This window comes from Mustelus asterias, chromosome 10, assembly GCF_964213995.1.
Source record: "Mustelus asterias chromosome 10, sMusAst1.hap1.1, whole genome shotgun sequence".
Taxonomy (NCBI): domain Eukaryota; kingdom Metazoa; phylum Chordata; class Chondrichthyes; order Carcharhiniformes; family Triakidae; genus Mustelus; species Mustelus asterias.
In genome coordinates this window covers 85,278-104,972 of record NC_135810.1, presented here as the reverse complement: position 1 = coordinate 104,972, position 19,695 = coordinate 85,278, and the positions used below count along the sequence as shown (strand labels likewise).

The 19,695-nt window shown below is 47.5% G+C and overlaps 1 protein-coding gene across 1 annotated transcript in view; it reads left to right on the top strand.

Annotated features, from left to right (window-relative positions):
• Positions 1-19,695, top strand: part of atp11a (ATPase phospholipid transporting 11A) — a gene marked incomplete at its 3' end in the record, with an annotated part of 232,999 nt that overhangs the window by 128,345 nt on the left and 84,959 nt on the right. Inside the window, exons 14-15 of the mRNA XM_078222717.1 lie at positions 6,783-6,943; positions 13,572-13,643. Of these exons, the coding sequence (XP_078078843.1) occupies positions 6,783-6,943; positions 13,572-13,643 (233 nt within the window). The remainder of the gene's footprint in view (positions 1-6,782; positions 6,944-13,571; positions 13,644-19,695) is intronic.

The window sequence follows — 19,695 nt, the reverse complement described above, 5'->3', positions numbered from 1 at the left end:
TTCCACTTCAAAGTTAAAGATATTGAATTGAACATTACACCGTGAGGACTGGTAGCACTGTTGGGCGAGCGGGCTAGAACCTCGGTCAGGCTGTCAGGCTGGTGTTGAGGTCAAGCTGATGCTGAGGTCAAGCTAGTGCTAAGTTCGGTTTGCACCGTGGTCAGGCTGGCGCTGAGGTTAAGCTGGTGCCAAGGTCAGGTTGGTGAACTTGTTATTTGGATTTGATATCAGTTTGTTTGGGTTTCATCTCAGTTTGGATTTAATCTCAGTTGTTTGGGTTTAATATCAGTTTAGAGTCTCCCACCCTCCCCCCTCCTCTAACCTTAAAAAAAAGGACTCGGAGTGAGAGCAGGTAAGCTTTTTGTTTCTCTTTTTCGTTTCTTATTAAGGGAAGTTAGCAGGGATGTCAGTGCAGGCAGTGCAATGTTCCTCCTGTCGGATGTTTGAGGTGAGGGACACCTGTAGTGTCCCAGCTGAGTACACCTGTAGGAAGTGCATCCAATTCCAGCTCCTTGAAGACCGTGTTAGGGATCTGGAGCTGGATGAACTTCGGATCATTCGGGAGGCAAAGGTGGTCATAGATAGAAGCTTCAGGGATGTAGTTACTCCGAAGAATGAAGATAGATGGGTGACAGTGAGAGGGGCAGGGAGGAGGCAGTCAGTGCAGGGATCCCCTGTGGTCATTCCCCTCGGCAACAAATATACCATTTTGGATACTGTTGTGGGGGACGACCTGCCAGTGGTAAGCCACGGTGACTGGATCTCCAGCACTGAGTCCGTCCCTGTGGCGCAGAAGGGAAGGGAGGAGAGCAGGAGAGCAACAGTTATTGGGGACTCGACAGTTAGAGGGACAGATAGGAGGTTCTGTGGCAGCGAAAGAGACTCACGGATGGTATGTTGCTTCCTGGGTGCCAGGGTCCGTGACGTCTCGGACCGTGTTTTCAAGATCCTTAAGGGGGAGGGGGAACAGTCACAAGTCGTGGTACACATAGGTACCAACGACATAGGTAAGAGAAGGGACGGGGATTTAAAACAGGAATTTAGGGAGCTCGGGTGGAAGCTGAGAACCAAGACAAACCATGTTGTCATCTCTGGTTTGTTGCCGGTGCCACGTGCTAGCGAGTTGAGGAACAGGGAGGGAGTGCAGATAAACACGTGGCTGCAGGGATGGTGTAGGAGGGAGGGTTTCAGTTTCATGGATAATTGGAGCACATTCTGGGGGAGGTGGGACCTGTACAAACAGGACGGGGTGCACCTGAACCAGAGGGGCACCAATATCCTGGGAGGGAAATTTGCTACGGCTCTTCAGGGGGGTTTAAACTAATTTGTCAGGGGGATGGGAAATCGAGTTGTAGTCCAGAAGCCAGTGTTGAGTGTAGTGAGATACTGAGGAGGGTATCAAGGTCGCAGGAGTGTACCGGCAGACAAGAAGGTGGGTTGAAGTGTGTCTACTTCAATGCAAGGAGCATCCGGAATAAGGTAGGTGAACTTGGAGCGTGGATTGGTACTTGGGATTATGATGTTGTGGCCATTACGGAGACATGGTTAGAACAGAGACAGGAATGGTTGTTGGAAGTTCCGGGGTATTGATGTTTCTGTAAGAGTAGGGAAGGTGGTAAAAGAGGTGGAGGAGTAGCATTGTTAATCAAGGATAGTTTAACGGCTGCTGAAAGGCAGTTCGAGGGGGATCTGCCTACTGAGGTAATATGGGCTGAAGTTAGAAATAGGAAAGGAGCGGTCACGTTGTTGGGGGTTTTCCATAGGCCCCCAAATAGTAATAGAGATGTGGAGGAAGAAATTGCAAAGCAGATTATGGATAGGTGTGGAGGTCACAGGGAAGTTGTCATGGGTGACTTTAACTTTCCAAACATTGATTGGAACCTTTATAGGTCGAATAGTTCGGATGGGGCAGTTTTTGTGCAGTGTGTGCAGGAGGGTTTCCTGACATAATATGTGGATAGGCCGACAAGAGGTGGGGCCACATTGGACTTGGTACTGGGTAATGAACCGGGCCAAGTGTTAGATTTGGTTGTGGGAGAGCACTTTGGAGATCATGACCATAATTTGGTGTCTTTCATTATTGCAATGGAGAGGGATAGGGCCATACGGCAGGGCAAGGTTTATAATTGGGGGAGGGGTAATTATGATGCGATTAGGCAAGAATTAGGGAGCATAAGATGGGAACAGAAACTGTCAGGGAAAGGCACTAATGAAAATTGGAGCTTGTTCAAGGGACAAATACTATGTGTCCTTGATAGTTATGTCCCTGTCAGGCAGGGAGGAAATGGCCGAGTGAGGGAACCATGGTTCACAAAAGAGGTTGAATGTCTTGTCAAGAGGAAAAAGGAAGCGTATGTAAGGATGAGAAAACAAGGTTCAGTTGGGTCGCTTGAGGGTTACAAGGTAGCAAGGAATGAGCTAAAAAAAGGGCTTAGGAGAGCTAGGAGGGGGCATGAGAAGTCCTTGGCGGGACGGATCAAGGAAAACCCCAAGGCTTTTTACTCTTATGTGAGAAATAAAAGAATGACCAGGGTGAGGTTAGGGCCGGTCAAGTATAGTAGTGGGAACTTGTGCATGGAGTCAGAAGAGATCGGAGAGGCGATGAATGAATACTTTCCTTCAGTGTTCACCAAGGAGAGGGACCATGTTTTTGAGGATGAGAATGGGATACAGGCTGATAGGCTGGAGGAGGTAGATGTTCTGAGGGAAGGTGTATTAGCAATTTTGAAAAACCTGAGGGTCAATAAGTCCCCTGGGCCAGATGGGATATATCCTAGGATTCTTTGGGAGGCAAGGGATGAGATTGCAGAGCCTTTGGCTTTGATCTTTGGGTCCTCACTGTCCACGGGGATAGTGCCAGAGGACTAGAGAGTGGCGAATGTTGTTCCTCTGTTCAAGAAAGGAAATAGGAATGACCCTGGTAATTATAGGCCGGTTAGTCTTACTTCGGTGGTCGGTAAGTTAATGGAAAAGGTCCTGAGGGATAGGATTTATGACCATTTGGAAAGATGCATCTTAATCCGTGATAGTCAGCACGGATTCGTGAAGAGTCTTGCCTCACAAATTTGATTGAATTCTTTGAGGAGGTAACTAAGTGTGTAGATGAAGGTAGAGCAGTTGATGTCGTATGCATGGATTTTAGTAAGGCGTTTGATAAGGTTCCCCATGGTAGGTTCATGAAGAAAGTAAGGAGGTGTGGGATAGAGGGAAATTTGGCCGATTGGATAAGTAACTGGATATCTCATAGAAGACAGTGGTGGTTGGAAAATTTTCAGACTGGAGACCAGTTACCAGCGGTGTACCACAGGGATCAGTGCTGGGTCCTCTGCTATTTGTGATTTTTATCAATGACTTGGAGGAGGGGGCTGAAGGGTGGGTCAGTAAATTTGCTGATGACACCAAGATTGGTGTAGTAGTGGATGAGGTGGAGGGCTGTTGTCGGCTGCAAAGAGACATTGATAGGATGCAGAACTGGGCCGAAAAATGGCAGATGGACTTTAACCTTGATAAGTGCGAGGTGATTCATTTTGGTAGGACAAATTTGAATGCGGATTACAGGGTCAACGGCAGGGTTCTGAGGAATGTGAAGGAACAGAGAGATCTTGGGGTTCATATCCACAGATCTCTGAAGGTTGCTACTCAAGTGGATAGAGCCGTGAAGAAGGCCTATAGTGTGTTAGCGTTTATTAACAGGGGGTTTGAGTTTAAGAGCCGTGGGGTTATGCTGCAACTGTACAGGACCTTGGTGAGACCACATTTGGAATATTGTGTGCAGTTCTGGTCACCTCACTGTAAGAAGGATGTGGAAGCATTGGAGAGAGTGCAGAGGAGATTTACCTGGATGCTGCCTGGTTTGGAGGGTAGGTTATGAGGAAAGGTTGAGGGAGCTAGGGCTTTTCTCTTTAGAGCGCAGGAGGATGAGAGGCGACTAAATAGAGATTTATAAGATGATAAGGGCAATAGAGTGGACGTTCAGAGACTATTTCCTCGGGTGAATGCAGCTGTTACTAGGGGGCATAACTATAAGGTTCATGGTGGGAGATATAGGAGGGATGTCCGAGGTAGGTTCTTTACTCAGAGAGTGGTTGGGGTGTGCAATGGACTGCCTGCTGTGATAGTGGAGTTGGACACTTTAGGAACTTTCAAGCAGTTATTGGATAGGTACATGGAGCATACCAGAATGTTAGGGAGTGGGATAGCTTGATCTTGGTTTCGGACAAAGCTCGGCACAACATCGCGGGCCGAAGGGCCTGTACTGTGCTGTACTGTTCTATGTTCTGTGTTCTATGGTGGCTGGAGCCAAAGTCAGGTTGTTTGGCTGGCACTGCGGTTGGTGTGGTGCCAAGGTTAGGCTGACACTGAGGTCAGGTGGATGCCAATGTCAGGTTGGTGGGCATGAATTGAGATTATGCTGGTGACTGAATGTAGCCAGTGGATTGTGGTCCAGGTGTGATTGGCAGGCTGGGGTCCAGGTGTGGCTGGTGTGCTGGGGACCTGGTATGGCTGGCTATATGTGGCTGACTGGCTGGTGGCCAGATGTGACCGGCAGGCTGGCACCAGAGTGTATCTAACCAGCTGTTGATCAGTTGTGGTGTAAGTGCCAGTGTCTAGCTGTGCTGGGATGACAGGTGCCCAGGTATGGGTAATAAACAAATCATAAAAATGTTGCCCATCAGAGATCAGAAAACCAATTACATTTGGTATATTTTATGATGAGGTTCCTGAAGCAGAACTGAGTTAGTTGGTGGTGCAGTGCAAGGAGAGGAGTGTAGCTTGAGTAGGAAAGTGTTGTTTGGGCTGCAGTGGTTGATGAGTGCATGTTGAGTTGAGGAGTGCAGGGCAGTCTGGGTCAGGTCAGATCCGGTGCAGCCATTAACATTCCTAATTCTGTTCCCCCTAATTTTTTACCGATTAATGTTTGGCAGATTAGGAAACTTTATTTTTGCATTCTTAGTACTTGTTTTATTAACTTATTCTGTCTGTTGAATTGGATTTATTTCTGCTTCGAGAGCAAAGCCAGTAACAGTGACATCACACTTGAGGCAGCAGTGTCTTAATGGACGAGTAACTTTTCATTCCACCCCTCACTTTGGGATTGTTGAAGTTAGAGTAACTGGTTCATGCAGCGGTTACCTGTCAACCCTTCTCTGTCAATATTATAAAACATTGATCAAAACTTCCATCGATCCTGGAATCAGTTTTTGACCATTCTTGATTGACTATGGCGCAGTTTTAGGTTGCAAAGACATGTTGATTGAATGTGGAAATAGAGCTTAAAACAAAGAACATCAAAGGTGAATAGTGGGTGCATGAATGAGGGAGGGAATACTCAAAGCAAAGAGGGGATGTTGGGAAGCGAATAGGTGGAAGGTAGATCTGGCTGAGAAAGCTCACAATACAAGCCATCACTGCTATATTTGTACCATTCATACTGGCATACTAAACACAAGCTGAAGGAAGGGCTGATATCAAGGTTTTGCTAAATGCCACGGTCACAATTCTCCCATCCTGCTGCAGTGAGCCAGGAGAATCCCGCGGTGGCTGTTTCGCAGGGTTTACCCGAGCATTTGTTTGCTTGTGTCTCCCAGCGCCGGATTTCCAGCTGTGTCTAATCCACGCTGGAAATCAGCAGGGAGACGCACAGACCATTTAAATGGTTATTTTAATATTATTTGAATATCATTAGTGGACCCGGAACTGAAGTCTCTGGGCCCACTAGCGTCTCCCATCCTGTCAGAGTGTTTCACTCCAGTGGTGATTACACTGGCTCCCCACCTTCAGGGAGCTAGTGACCTGACCCTGCTAGAGTGAAGAGGGGGCAATTGGGGCACCCCGGGGGTGGGGGTGGGGGGGGTTGGGCGCTGGGGAGTAGTGCCCCCTGGGCATTGGCATCCTGTCATTGCAGCCTGGGCCCCTTGGCACTGCCCTATGTCTGTTGGGCAATGCCAAGGGGGCAGAACCTCAGGGCAGGGCATGGGGCAATCGGTGGGGTTGGGAGGTTCCGCTGCCACTCTGCAGTCAAGATCGGTGGGGGAAGAAGAGAGGCCAACTATCGGAATGGGCTGGGGGTCAGCCGGGGCGGGGGGGGGGGGGGGGGGGGGGGAGGGATGGTCAGCCTGCTGGGGGGGTGGTGGGGGGTCGACACTGCAGTGGGGTGAAGTTGGAGATCGGGGGGGGGGGGGTTGGGACTGGAGGCGGAGGGGAGTCAGGGCTGTGCCCGCGAATGGTTGGGGGCCAGCGATTGGGCCGGGGGGTGGGGGGGGAACGGAGAGCGGCATTGCGGAGATCGCGGGGCTGGCCAGCAATCGAGAGGCCGTCAGTGCGGGGCCACTGCGCATGCAGCGATCTCGGCACTGACACATCGGTGCATGCGCACTAGCCCGCTCAGCGTGCTGGTTTCAGCCTCTCCGGTGGGAATAGGCCCTGCCCCTGAAATTTAATGATATTCACGCTGGTGGCCTCTGCAGTGCACAGAGTGTGGGAGATTCTTGTCTGAACTCCCACTGAAAAAAGCAGCGTGAATTACTCCAGTTTTCATGCAAATTCGATACTTAGAATTTTTTTGGGAGAATTCCGTCCCACATCTTTGGAGTCACGGTGAAAATAGTTAAGGCCACATTAAATCCTAGACTTGAGCTCTGATAAAAATCCTTTCTGATTAGTTATGATAGAAGTGTGAAAATCGGACACACTTATGATTAGCCATGTCAGCAAATTTGGGTCATCGATCTGTCCTGTCACTGTTTCATTGTCCATCATTCACTTTGTTGTGTTACTTCTAGGAAAGAAAGGAGCTGTTTTTCCGTGCACTGTGTCTTTGCCATACAGTCCAGGTTAAGAGGGAGGACCAGACTGATTATCAGAAACAGCACCAGAATGGAAGATCCTCAGTTTACATTTCCTCTTCGCCAGATGAGATTGCCTTGGTTGAAGGTGTAAAGAGGTACCAGACAACTTAAAATGGCTCAAAATGGTTCAGGAGCAAGGGTAGGGATGGTATTTTGTAAACGGTAAGGCTTCAGAGTCTGTTTTGACCTCTGGATACTGATGTATATTTACAAAGAACAAGGAAAAGTACAGCACAGGAACAGGCCCTTCGGCCCTCCAAGCTGTGCTGATCATGATGCCCTAACAAAACTTTAAAAAAACCTTCTGCCCTTACTCAGTCCGTATCCCTCTATTCTCTCACTATTCTTGTACCCACCCAGATGCCTCTTAAATGTTGCTAATGTGATTGCTTCCACCACCACCTCTGGCAGTGTGTTCCAGGCATCCACCACTCTCTGCGTGAAAAGCTTTCCCTGCACATCTCCCTTAAACTTTCCCCCTCTCACTTTGAACCTGTGCCCTCTTGTAAATGACACTTCCACCCTGGGAAAAAGCCTCTGACTATCTATCCTGTCTGTGCCTCTCATAATCTCCCTCAGCCTCTGTCTTTCCAGCGAAAACAATCCTAGTTTATTCAACCTCTCCTCATAGCCAACACCCTTGAGACCAGGCAACATCCTGGTGAATCTTCTTTGCACTCACTCCAAAGCTTCCATATCCTTCTGGTAATGTGGCGACCAGAACTGTTCACAATACTCCAAATGCGGCCGAATCTAGGTTTTATATAGCTGCAACATGATTTACCAGCTCTTGTACTTAGTGCCCTGACTGATGAAGGCAAGCATGCCATATGCCTTCTTAACCACCTTGGCCACCTGTGTTGCACCTTTGGAGAACTGTGGACCTGCACGCCCAGATCCTTCTGTATGTTAATGTTCCTAAGGGTTCTGCCATTTACAGTATAATTCACACCTAAATTTGATCCTCCAAAATTCATCACCTCGCATTTGTCTGGATGAAACACCATCTGCCATTTCTGTGCCCAAGTCTACAAGCTATCTATATCCTCTGACCAGCCCTGGCACTATCAGCAACTCCACCAATCTTTGTGTCATCTGCAAACTTACTAATCAGATCCCCCACAGTTTCCTCCAGATCACAGAATCACAGAATCCCACAGTGCAGAAGAGACCCTTCGGCCCATCACATCTGCACCGATGCATGAAAGGCCTTGACCTGCCCACTTAATCCCACTTGCCAGCACTTGGCCCATAGCCTTGAATGTTATGGTGTACCAAGGACTCATCCAAGTACTTTTTAAAGGATGTGAGGCATCCCGCCTCTACCACCCTCCCAGGTAGCGCATTCCAGACTGTCACCACCCTCTGGGTAAAAAAGTTTTTCCTCAAATCCCCCTAAACTTCCTACTCCTCACTTTTAACTTGTGTCCCCTTGTAACAGACCCTTCAACTAAGGCGAACAGCTCTCCTTATCCACTCTGTCCAAGTCCCTCATAATCTTGAACACCTCATTCAGGTCACCCCTCAGTCTTCTCTGCTCCAGAGAAAACAACCCAAGCCTATCCAACCTCTCTTTATAACTTAAATGTTCCATCCCAGGTAGCATCCTGGTGAATCTCCTCTTTACCCCTCCAGTGCATTCACGTCATTCACAGTTCTGTGGTGACTAGAACTGCACACAGTACTCCAGTTGTGGCTTGCCAAAGTTTTATACAACTCCATCATGATCTCTCTGCTTTTGTGATCTATACCCCGATTGATAAAGGTGAGTGTGCCATATGCCTTTTTCACCACCCTATTAACCTGCCTTTCCGCCTTCAGAGACCTATGGACAAACAAGTCAAGGTCCCTTTGTTCTTCGGACCTTCCCAGTGTCAGACCTTTCAGAGTATACTTCCTTGTCAAATTACTCCTTCCAAAGTGCATCACCTCACACTTTTCAGGGTTAAATTCCATCTGTCACTTATCCACCCATTTGACCATCCCGTCTATATCTTCCTGTAACCCAAGACACCCAACCTCACTGTTAACCACTGGCCAATCTTTGTGTCATCGGCAAATTTACTGATCCAACCCCCGCATAGTCATCTATGTCATTTATATAAATGATGAACAATAGGGGGCCCAGCACGGATTCCTGTGGTACGCCACTGGTCACTGGCCTCCAGTCACTAAAGCAGCCGTCTGTCACCACCTCTGTCTCCTACCACTAAACCAATTATGAATCCACCTTATCAGATCACCATGTGTCCCATGTGCATTAGCCTTCTTAATAAGTCTCCCATGTCGGACTTTGTCAAAGGCTTTGCTGAAATCCATGTAAACTACATCAACTGCACTACCCTCATCCACATACGTGGTTACACGCTCAAAAAATTCAATCAAATTTGTTAGGCATGACCTCCCTCTGAAAAAACCATGCCGACTATCCCTGATCAAACCTTGCCTCTCCAAATGGAGATAGATTCTCTCCTTCAGAATCTTCTCCAGTAATTTCCTAACCACAGACATGAGACTCACTGGTCTGTATTCCCTGGCTTGTCTCGTGGGACCACATTAGCTGTTCTCTAGTCCTCTGGCACCTGTCTACTCTCCGGAATTGGTTGCATTCTTGGACACACGCATCTCCATCAAGGACGGTCACCTCAGCACTTCACTGTACCGGAAGCCCACGGATAACCTCACGACGCTCCACTTCCCCAGCTTCCACCCTAAACACGTTAAAGAAGCCATCCCCTACGGACAAGCCCTCCGTATACACAGCATCTGCTCGGATGAGGAGGATCGCAACAGACACCTCCAGACACTGAAAGATGCCCTCATAAGAACAGGATATGGCGCTCGACTCATCGATCGACAGTTCCAACGTGCCACAGCGAAAAATCAAACCGACCTCTTCAGAAGACAAACACAGGACACGGCGGACAGAGTACCCTTTGTCGTCCAGTACTCCCCCAGAGCAGAGAAGCTACGACATCTTCTACGGAGCCTTCAACATGTCATGGATGAAGACGAACATCTCACCAAGACCATCCCCACACCCCCACTTCTTGCCTTCAAACAATCGCACAACCTCAAACAGACCATTGTCCGCAGCAAACTACCCAGCCTTCAGGAGAACAGTGACCACGACACCACACAACCCTGTCACAGCAACCTCTGCAAGACATGCCGGATCATCGACACGGATGCCATCATCTCACGTGAGAACACCATTCACCAGATACACGGTTCATACACTTGCAACTCGGCCAACATTGTCTACCTGATACGCTGCAGGAAAGGATGTCCCGAGGCATGGTACATTGGGGAGACCATGCATACACTACAACAATGGATGAATGAACAACGCTCGACAATCACCAGGCAAGAGTGTTCTCTTCCTGTTGGGGAACACTTCAGTGGTCATGGGCATTCGGCCTCTGATCTTCAGGTAAGCATTGTCCAAGGCGGCCTTCACGACACACTACAGCGCAGAATTGCTGAGCAGAGACTGATAGCCAAGTTCCGCACACATGAGGACGGCCTCAACCGGGATCTTGGGTTCATGTCACACTATCTGTAACCCCCACGACTTGCCTGGGCTTGCAAAATCTCACTAACTGTCCTGGCTGGAGACAATACATATCTCTTTAACCTGTGCTTAACCCTCTCTCCACTCACATTGACTGTACCTTTAAGACTTGATTACCTGTAAAGACTCGCATTCCAACCATTATTTTGTAAATTGAGTTTGTGTCTTTATATGCCCTGTTTGTGAACTGAAATCCCACTCACCTGACGAAGGGGCAGCGCTCCGAAAGCTAGTGGCGTTTACTACCAAATAAACCTGTTGGACTTTAACCTGGTGTTGTGAGACTTCTTACTGCGTGTACCTGCCTGATGGCCAGGGATGAATTAAAATTTTGGGTCAGAGCCCTTGCAATTTCCTGCCTTGCTTCCCACAACAGCCTGGGACACAATTCATCCGGACCTGGAGATTTGTCCACTTTTAAGCCCACCAATGCCTCCAATACCTTGTCACTCCCTATGATAATTTTCTCTAGAGCCTCACAGACTCTCTCCCCGAGTTCCATAACTACCTCCTCATTCTCATGGGTGAAGACAGATGTGAAATATTCGTTTAACACCCTACCAATGTCCTCTGCCTCCACCCACAGATTTCCCCCTTGGTCCCTAATGGGCCCTTCTTTTTCCCTGGTTATCCTCTTACTAATAGAATATCTTAGGATTTTCCCTACTTTAACCAGCCAGAACTTTCTCATATCCCCTCTTTGCTCTCCTAATTGATTTCTTCAGCTCCATCCTGCACTTTCTGTGTTCCACTAATGCCTCCGTAGACTTACTCCCTTATACTTGTTAAAAGCCTCTCTTTCCCTTCTCATTGTATCCTGAATGTCTCTGGTCATCCATGGTTCTCTGGGTTTGTTCCACCTTCCTATTACCCTAGAGGGAACATGTTGGGCCTGTACCCTCCCCATTTCATCTTTGAACACCCCCCACTGCTCTTCTGCAGATTTCCCCACAAGTAACTCGTTCCAGTCTACCTTGGCCAGATCCTGCCTAATTCTGTTAAAATCTACTCTTCCCCCCAATCCAAAACATTTTTCTGCAACTTGTCTATTTCTTTGTCCATAACAAATTTGAATTGAACCATGTTGTGGTCGCTATCACCAAAATGCTCCCCACCATCATATCAGCCACCTGTCCAGCTTCATTCCCCAGAATTAGGTCCAGCACAGCTCCTTCCCTCTACATATTGACCAAAGAGGTTTTTCTGTATACATTTTAAGAACTCTACTCCATCTAAGCCCTTAACATGATGGTTATCCCAATTAATGTCGGGAAAGTTGAAATCACCTAATATAATTACCCTCTTATTATTTTTACACCCCTCTGCGAATTGCGCACATATTTGCTCTTCAATTTCCCGCTGACTATCTGGGGGTCTTTAATAAATAAACACCATTTATACATACTACAAACAAATAGAAGTCCCAGCGCCGATCCCTGTGGAACACCACTAGCTACAGATCTCCATTCTGAAAAACACCTCTCCATCGCTTCTCTTTGTCTTCTATGACAGTCTTTCACCCTTCCCCTCTGGACCTACACCATCCCCTCGACCAGCACACCTCATCCTGCCTCTGTCTCACCCTTCTTGACCTCCACACACCCACCCCACCCCTCCCTCTGATCCTGCCCCCCTCCTCCCAAAGCAGTCCTGCCTCCATATTACTCCACCCCGCAGGTTGAGCCGTTCATACCCAGATGTGAAGCAACTTGTGCTACAAGCACCCGACATGTAGCACTGAGGGTTTAAAAGGAAGACAGCAGCAGCATCTACTGACCACAAAGTTGTGGATGAAGTGCAGCTTGCCAGGTGTGCTCCACTTACATACAGTCATGAAACAGAGGGTTGTAATTACCCACTGGCGGGGAGTTTAATTTGATGAGGCAGTGTGATTCCTGTGAGTTGGCTTTTTAATGAGCATTTATGAGTTGCAAATGAATACAAATGGAGTTCTCGATATTAGTCGACGGAAGCCTGACCCACCTTTAACCTGCCTTGAAAGTTAGTAGAGCAAACCTCCATGGGGCGATTCTCCCAGCCTGTTGCGCTGCTCTATCCCCCGCACGTCTCGGACATCGGTACGGAGCTAATTTAAATATTACAATCAGCATTTTGATATAATTAGCGGGCCCGGGACTGAAATCTCTGGGCCTGCTAGCCTCTCCCCCCTCGCCAGAAGTGATTCACTCCAACAGGGGTGGCAACAGCTTCCCGCTAATGGGGAACTGGCGGCCCGACCCCGCTGGAGTGAATGGAGGCCATCCATGAGGTTGAGGGTTTGGGGGGAGTGCCCTCTGGGCATTGCCAGCCTTCCCCCCAGCACTGCCCAAGGGAGAAAGTGACAATGCCCAAGGGGATGGGGCCTTTTGGAGATGGGGGGAGATCGGTGGGGGTGGGGGAGTCCACTGCCACTCTGCAGTTGGAATCAGTGGCAGAATGAGGGAACAGGCTGATTGGGGTGGGTCAGAGAGATTGGGGCTGGTGGGGGTGAGTGGGGTCATCAGGAGGCCAGCGATCGGGGGGGGGCGTTGTCGCACGGCCAGCGATGGAGGGTTGCTGTGCTCACCAGTGATCGAGCTGGCCAGCAATCGGGAGGCCAGCAATCGGACAGGCCCCACTGAGCCTGGATTTTCAGTGTGAATTTCCCTGAGGCAATCTGCAGCGCACAGAGCGTGGGAGATTCATTTTGAAAATCCCACTAAAAAAACCAGTGGGAGTTACTCCAGTTTTTATGCACATTCAACACTTAGAATTTTTTTGGGAGAATCCCAATCCGTGTTGTCTTCCTGCTGTTGGGAAATTGAGTTTTTGACTTGTGCTAAATAAAGTGCCCCCACCTGTCACAATTCCGATGTTTTGATTTTGGACTGGGAAAAGGTGTAGCTCAGACCAGTTAAGGACGACAGGTTCTCTAACTAAAGGGCATTGATAAACCAGTTGGCCTTTTACAACAATCCAATAGCTTTATAGTTGCTTTATTATCCGAATCCTCACAGATTATTGCATTTGATTGTCAATTTGCAATATGCCAGTCTAGAAAAATAATGGGTGCATTACTGTACCATGATGGGTTGATTTTATCTATAAGATGGTTAAATTATTATTTTATGGATGTTTAATGATTTTATTTGGGTTTTTTTTGTTCACAGACATGGCTTCACATTCCTGCAGATAAAGGACAATTTTATGGAGCTTGAGAATCCAGAGGCCGAAGTTGAAAGGCAAGTCTGCATGTGCTTAAGGCCAGTTAATGCTCACGTTCCATGGAATCATTTTTATAAATGTCACTTCCAGACTCAGTACTTGCACTGAGCTTTCTTATTTTTCATTCCATCCAGTCTTTCATTCCATAGACCTTGTTTCTTGGTGATCATGCTGAACAATCGACCAACATTTGAACTTTTCCTGGACACCCCACAATTATCAATTCCCTCCATTCACTGAACCCCTCAGGAATATCTGTCACCCAAGTACTGATTCTGAATAATTAGCCTGTAGATGTGATAGCTATGTTACATGTATAATGTTACATGTTAATATGTTACATGTATAATTGTTACTAACATTAGCATCATCCACCCCTCAATCTAACTCATCTTATTTTGCATGATCTTGATTGCAAAACACAATATATTGAGGTACAAGGAGCAGGATTTTCCATGCAACTGAACTGTTTTGGGTGGTGGAGGCTGCCTGCCATTGGTCAGCGGTGGGATCTTCTGGTCCCGCCATTGTCAATGGAGTTTCCCATTGAATGTGCCGCTTGCCACCAGGAAATCCCTGGCAGTGGTCTGCCATTGGCGAGACCGGAAGATCCCATGGCATGAATAGCTGGAAAGTTCCAGCCAAAATGTCTTGTTTACTTCCGACAGATCATCTGATTCTGGGATTTTGTAACTATTGCTGATTAATCATGAAGAATTAATTTTTGATGGTTCGATTGTCATATATATTAACTATGACCTATTATCCGACCACGGCTTTCCATTTTGTATTTTTTTTTACGGTATACTGGGTTCGATTCCCGGCTTAAGTCACTGTCTGTGTGGAGTTTGCACATTCTCCTCGTGTCTGCGTGGGTTTCCTCCGGGTGCTCCGGTTTCCTCCCACATAAGAACATAAGAACATAAGAAATAGGAGCAGGAGTAGGCCATCTAGCCCCTCGAGCCTGCCCCGCCATTCAATAAGATCATGGCTGATCTGACGTGGATCAGTACCACTTACCCGCCTGATCCCCATAACCCTTAATTCCCTTACCGATCAGGAATCCATCCATCCGCGCTTTAAACATATTCAGCGAGGTAGCCTCCACCACCTCAGTGGGCAGAGAATTCCAGAGATTCACCACCATTCCAAAGATGTGCGGGTTAGGTTGATTGGCCATGCTTAAAATTGCCCCTTAGTGTCCTGAGATGTGTAGGTTAGAGGGATTAGTGGGTAAAATATTTGGGATATGGGGGTAGGGCCTGGGTGGGATTGTGGTCGGTGCAGACTCGATAGGCCGAATGGCCTCTTTCTGTACTGTAGGGTTTCTATGATTCTATGATATACTAAACCTCCTGGATTGAAATCGGTTTTGGATGGTCTTATGCAATGCCGCAGTGATCTGTGAATTTTCCCTGTGACCTCGGCCATGATGAGAATTTGTCTCCCTGCATGTAAAACATGCAAATGTGCAGAAAAATGATATACCTTATAATACCTTCTAAAGCAGAAGAAGCATCGCACAGCACACATTGGGATTTTGCCCAGAGACTAATTGATAGGGAGTATATCCTCCAACCACCTGAATTGCATGAATTGTCCAAAGTCAGGTGGTTTTCAACTGGTAATCTGTTTGATAAACTAAACTTTTATCCTGCATTTCATTAATGACCACGATTCCTTTCACAAAGTCCATTGCTGAATTCTCCCAGCTGCTGTATTCATGATCACGATGTTCATATTTTCACATGAGTATGAACTCGTTATTGGCAAAAGAGCCAAAGGCAGCACAAAACCTTTTTACACAGTGAATGTTTATGATTTGGAATGCACTGACAGACTGTGGTGAGCCATTGTCAATCATGGCTTTTTAAAGGGAATTGGATAAGTACACATAGGGAAAACAATTGCAGGGTTATGGAGTCAGAGTGAGTGAGTAAAACTAGCTAAATTGCTCTTGCGGAGGGCTGACACAGACGTGACGGCTAAATGGCCTCCTCTCCATAACCATTCTATGATTCTATTTCTAGTGGCAGTAGCGAGAATTAGTGAATAACGCCTATTTCATTTATTGATATGTAATGCCTGTACTGTGCCATGGGGAAGGGGTAATGAACAAGCCAGGATTATTCTTTGGGACACGTATTCTGTGATCTGTTTTACTGGTCTGCCTGGCATTGGGACTATTGAATAAAGGAGTGTCCAGCTATTATTTTTAACGCAAACATATTATACTTTGTTTTTGCTGAATGTAATAAAGGGGTAATTTGTCCTTGAAACTTGGTCAGGGAGGGCTTTGAACTAAATAGTGGGGGAAGGGGTGGGGTGTGATTCCGGAGAGAGGATACATAAGTATAAAAAGCAAAAGGATATGCACATTGCAAGGCAGTTATTTAGATAATGAAACCTAGAGGGGTGAATTATACTGTCCCGCCCACCACAGGAATCGGAGAAGGCGAGGGGGGGACCATGGAAAGGTCCGTTGACCTCGGGCGGGATTTTCCAGTTTAGGGATGAGCAAGGCAGGAAAATCTCACCCAGAGTGTGACAGGAAGGAACAGCATACAGAAATGAATGCCGGCCTAGCCAGCAATGTCCACATCCCATAAAATGAGCAAAACAAACATTAAAAAACAGTAACAAATAGGATTAGAGGTGGAAGAAAATGGTAAAGAGGCAAAATTAGTGGGCTCTTTACTTAAGTGTACATAGTATTGGCACAAAGTAAATAAATTAATGGCACAAATGGAAGTTAATGGGCATGATTATATAGCCATTACAGAAACATGGGGCAGACGTTTCCCCAAAGGTTTCTAAGACGGCGATCTTACCAAAAAAATTCGAAATGTCAAATGTGTGTGCAAATGGGAGAGAATTGCACCCATTTTTTGTGTGAGCTCCCAGTATGGGGAGTGGGTGGAGCCTATTCATGCCAGGAAGCTGGCTGCTAAGCTGTAGAGGTGCCATTGCACAGGTGCCCTGATCTCCCAGTGCAGTAGCCCATTGTGAACTGATCTGTCCGATTGCTGCCCTGGGAATTAAACCCCCCCACTCTCCCAATCATGCCCCCAGACATTGCCCCCCCCCCTTCCCCCACCAGGCATTGCACCCCACCCAATTGCTGCCCCGATCCCCTCCAATGCCGACCGCTGCCCCTTCCTCCCCGGCTGATCGCATCTCTGATCTTCCCGGCCAATCATCGCCCTGGTCAATCCCAGATGCAGAGTACCGTATGCTCCACCCCTGCCACCCCATTGTGGTGCCGCCCTGTCATGGGCCTGCCCCTTCTGGCCCCATTCCCTTGGCATTTCCCAAGGTGCATTGCCTGGCTGTGCCCATGACCACCCAGAGGAGACTTCAATGGCTGTCCACTGTCTTTCCTTTCAGTAATGTTTCCTAGCCCATCATGGCCAATTCATGCCTCAAATCATCAGCTACCTTTATTGAGATTCAGGACTCTGGTCTCAGAATCATCTACTTCATTATCCACCTTGATAAAGAATTCTACCATATTATGGTCACTCATCCCCAAGGGTTCTTTCACAATTAGATTGCCAACTAAGCCTTTCTCATTGCACAACACCAGTTCAAGATGGCCTGTTCCCTTGTTGGTTCTTCAGTGTGTTGCTCCAGAAAACCATCCCGTATGCACTCCAGAAATTCCTCCTCTGTTGTACTGTGATAGGGGGGGTCGTGTAGGCAGTCCTGATGGGTGGGCATGTCGGGATCACGATGGGGGGCATGTCGGGGGACAGGCAGGAGGGCCATGATGCCGGCGACCCATGTCAAGGAGGGGATGGGGGAACATGCTGCTGATGAGGGGGTCTCCCATTGCATTGAGAAATCAGGACGCCCTTGTGAAACAGTAACTGAGCACTCCGAGGCTGGGCTCTCTGGCGAGGCCTTCATGTGGGGTTCAGACATGATTATCACTGGTGAGCAGTAAGGACAAGTGAGCGTGGACGATTGCGTCTGGGACTCAATCACATTGAAATGGTCTAATGAATATTCAAATCAGCCTCGCACTCTTCCTGGGTGCAAGGCTGATTTTGCCAGAAGAACGGGGCTGGTAACATCGTGAGAAGTGAGAAACGGCGCAAGCCGATTTATGGCCTCTTGCCTGATTTTACCTGCTCACCACGCTGATCGACTGGAATGATGAGCCGGTAAGATCACTCCCCAAGTGTTATAATGGCAAGAATAATGGAATGATCCGCAACAGTCTCTCAGGCCCGCTCCGCATCACAATCCTCCCACACTCAGTCACTTTATTGGAGAGTTGGGTGTTTCGCCCCAATACTGGGCGATGGGGTGAGTCCAGCCTCGGAGTGCTCAGTTGCTGTTTCACAAGGGCGTCCTGATTTCTCAATGCAATGGGAGACCCCCTCATCGGCAGCATGTTCCCCCATCCCCTCCTTGACATGGGTCGCCGGCATCATGGCCCTCCTGCCTGTCCCCCGACATGCCCCCCATCGTGATCCCGACATGCCCACCCATCAGGACTGCCTACACGACCCCCCTATCACAATACAACAGAGGAGGAATTTCTGGAGTGCATACGGGATGGTTTTCTGGAGCAATACACTGAGGAACCAACAAGGAAACAGGCCATCTTGAACTGGTGTTGTGCAATGAGAAAGGATTAGTTGGCAATCTAATTGTGAGAGAACCTTTGGGGACGAGTGACCATAATATGGTAGAATTCTTTATCAAGGTGGATAGTGATGTTGTTGATTCTGAGACCAGGGTCCTGAATCTCAATAAAGGTAACTGATGATTTGAGGCATGAATTGGCCATGATGGGCTGGGAAACATTACTGAAAGGAAAGACAGTGGACAGCCAATGGCAGACTTTTAAAGAACGAATAGGTGAACTTCACAAGTTGTTTATTCCTGTTTGGTGCAAGAGTGGAAAGGGAATTGTGGCTAAACCATGGCTTACAAGGGAAATTAGAGAGAGTATCAGATTCAAGGAAGAAGCATACAAATTGGCCAGAAAAAGCAACAGGCCTGAGGATTGGGAACAGTTTAAAATTCAGCAAAGGAAGACCAAGCGATTGATTAAGAAGGGGAAAATAGAGTATGAAAGTAAGCTAGCGGGGAACATAAAAGAACTGACTGTAAAAGTTTCTATAGGTATGTAAAGAGAACAAGATTGACAAAAACGAATGTAGGCCCCTTACAGTCAGAAACGGGAGAATTCATAACGGGGAATAAAGAAATAGCTGAGGAACTAAATTCATACTTTGCTTCAGTCTTCACAAAGGAAGACATGAATAATGTGCCAGAGATGCTGAGAGAAACATGTTTTAGTGAGGAGCTGAAGGAAATCAGCCTTGGTGGAGAAATAGTTTTGGGGAAATTGATGGGATTGAAGGTGGATAAATCTCCAGTTCCTGATAATCTTCATCCCAAGGTACTTAAGGAAGTGGCCTTGGAAATAATAGATCCATTGGTGGTTATTTTCCAAAATTCAAATCCAAATGGGGCGGCACTGTGGCACAGTGGTAAGCACTGCTGCCTCACAGTGCCAGGGACCCGGGTTCAATTCCCAGCTTGGGTCACTGTGTGGAGTTTGCATGTTCTCCCCGTGTCTGCGTGGGTTTCCTCCGGGTGCTCTGGTTTCCACCCACATTCTGAAAGACGCGCTGGTTAGGTACATTGACCTGAACAGGCGCCAGACTGTGGCGACTAGGGGAATTTCACAGTAACTTCATTGCAGTGTTAATGGATTCTGGAATAGTTCCTATAGATTGGAGGGTAGCTAATGTAAGCCCACAACTCAAAAAGGGAGGTAGAGATAAAACAGGGAACTACAGACCAGTGAGCCTAAAGTCGGTACTGGGGAAGTTGCTAGAGTCTCATATCAAGTATTTCATAACTCAGCATTTGGAAGGCAGTGGTATAATCAGACAAAGCCAGCATGGATTTACAAGAGGGAAATCATGCTTGATGAATCTATTGGATTTCTTTTCAGGATATATCTAGTAGAGTTGACAAAGGAGAACCAGTGGATGTGGTTTATTTAGACTTCCAGAAGGCTTTCGACAAGGTCTCATATAACAGACT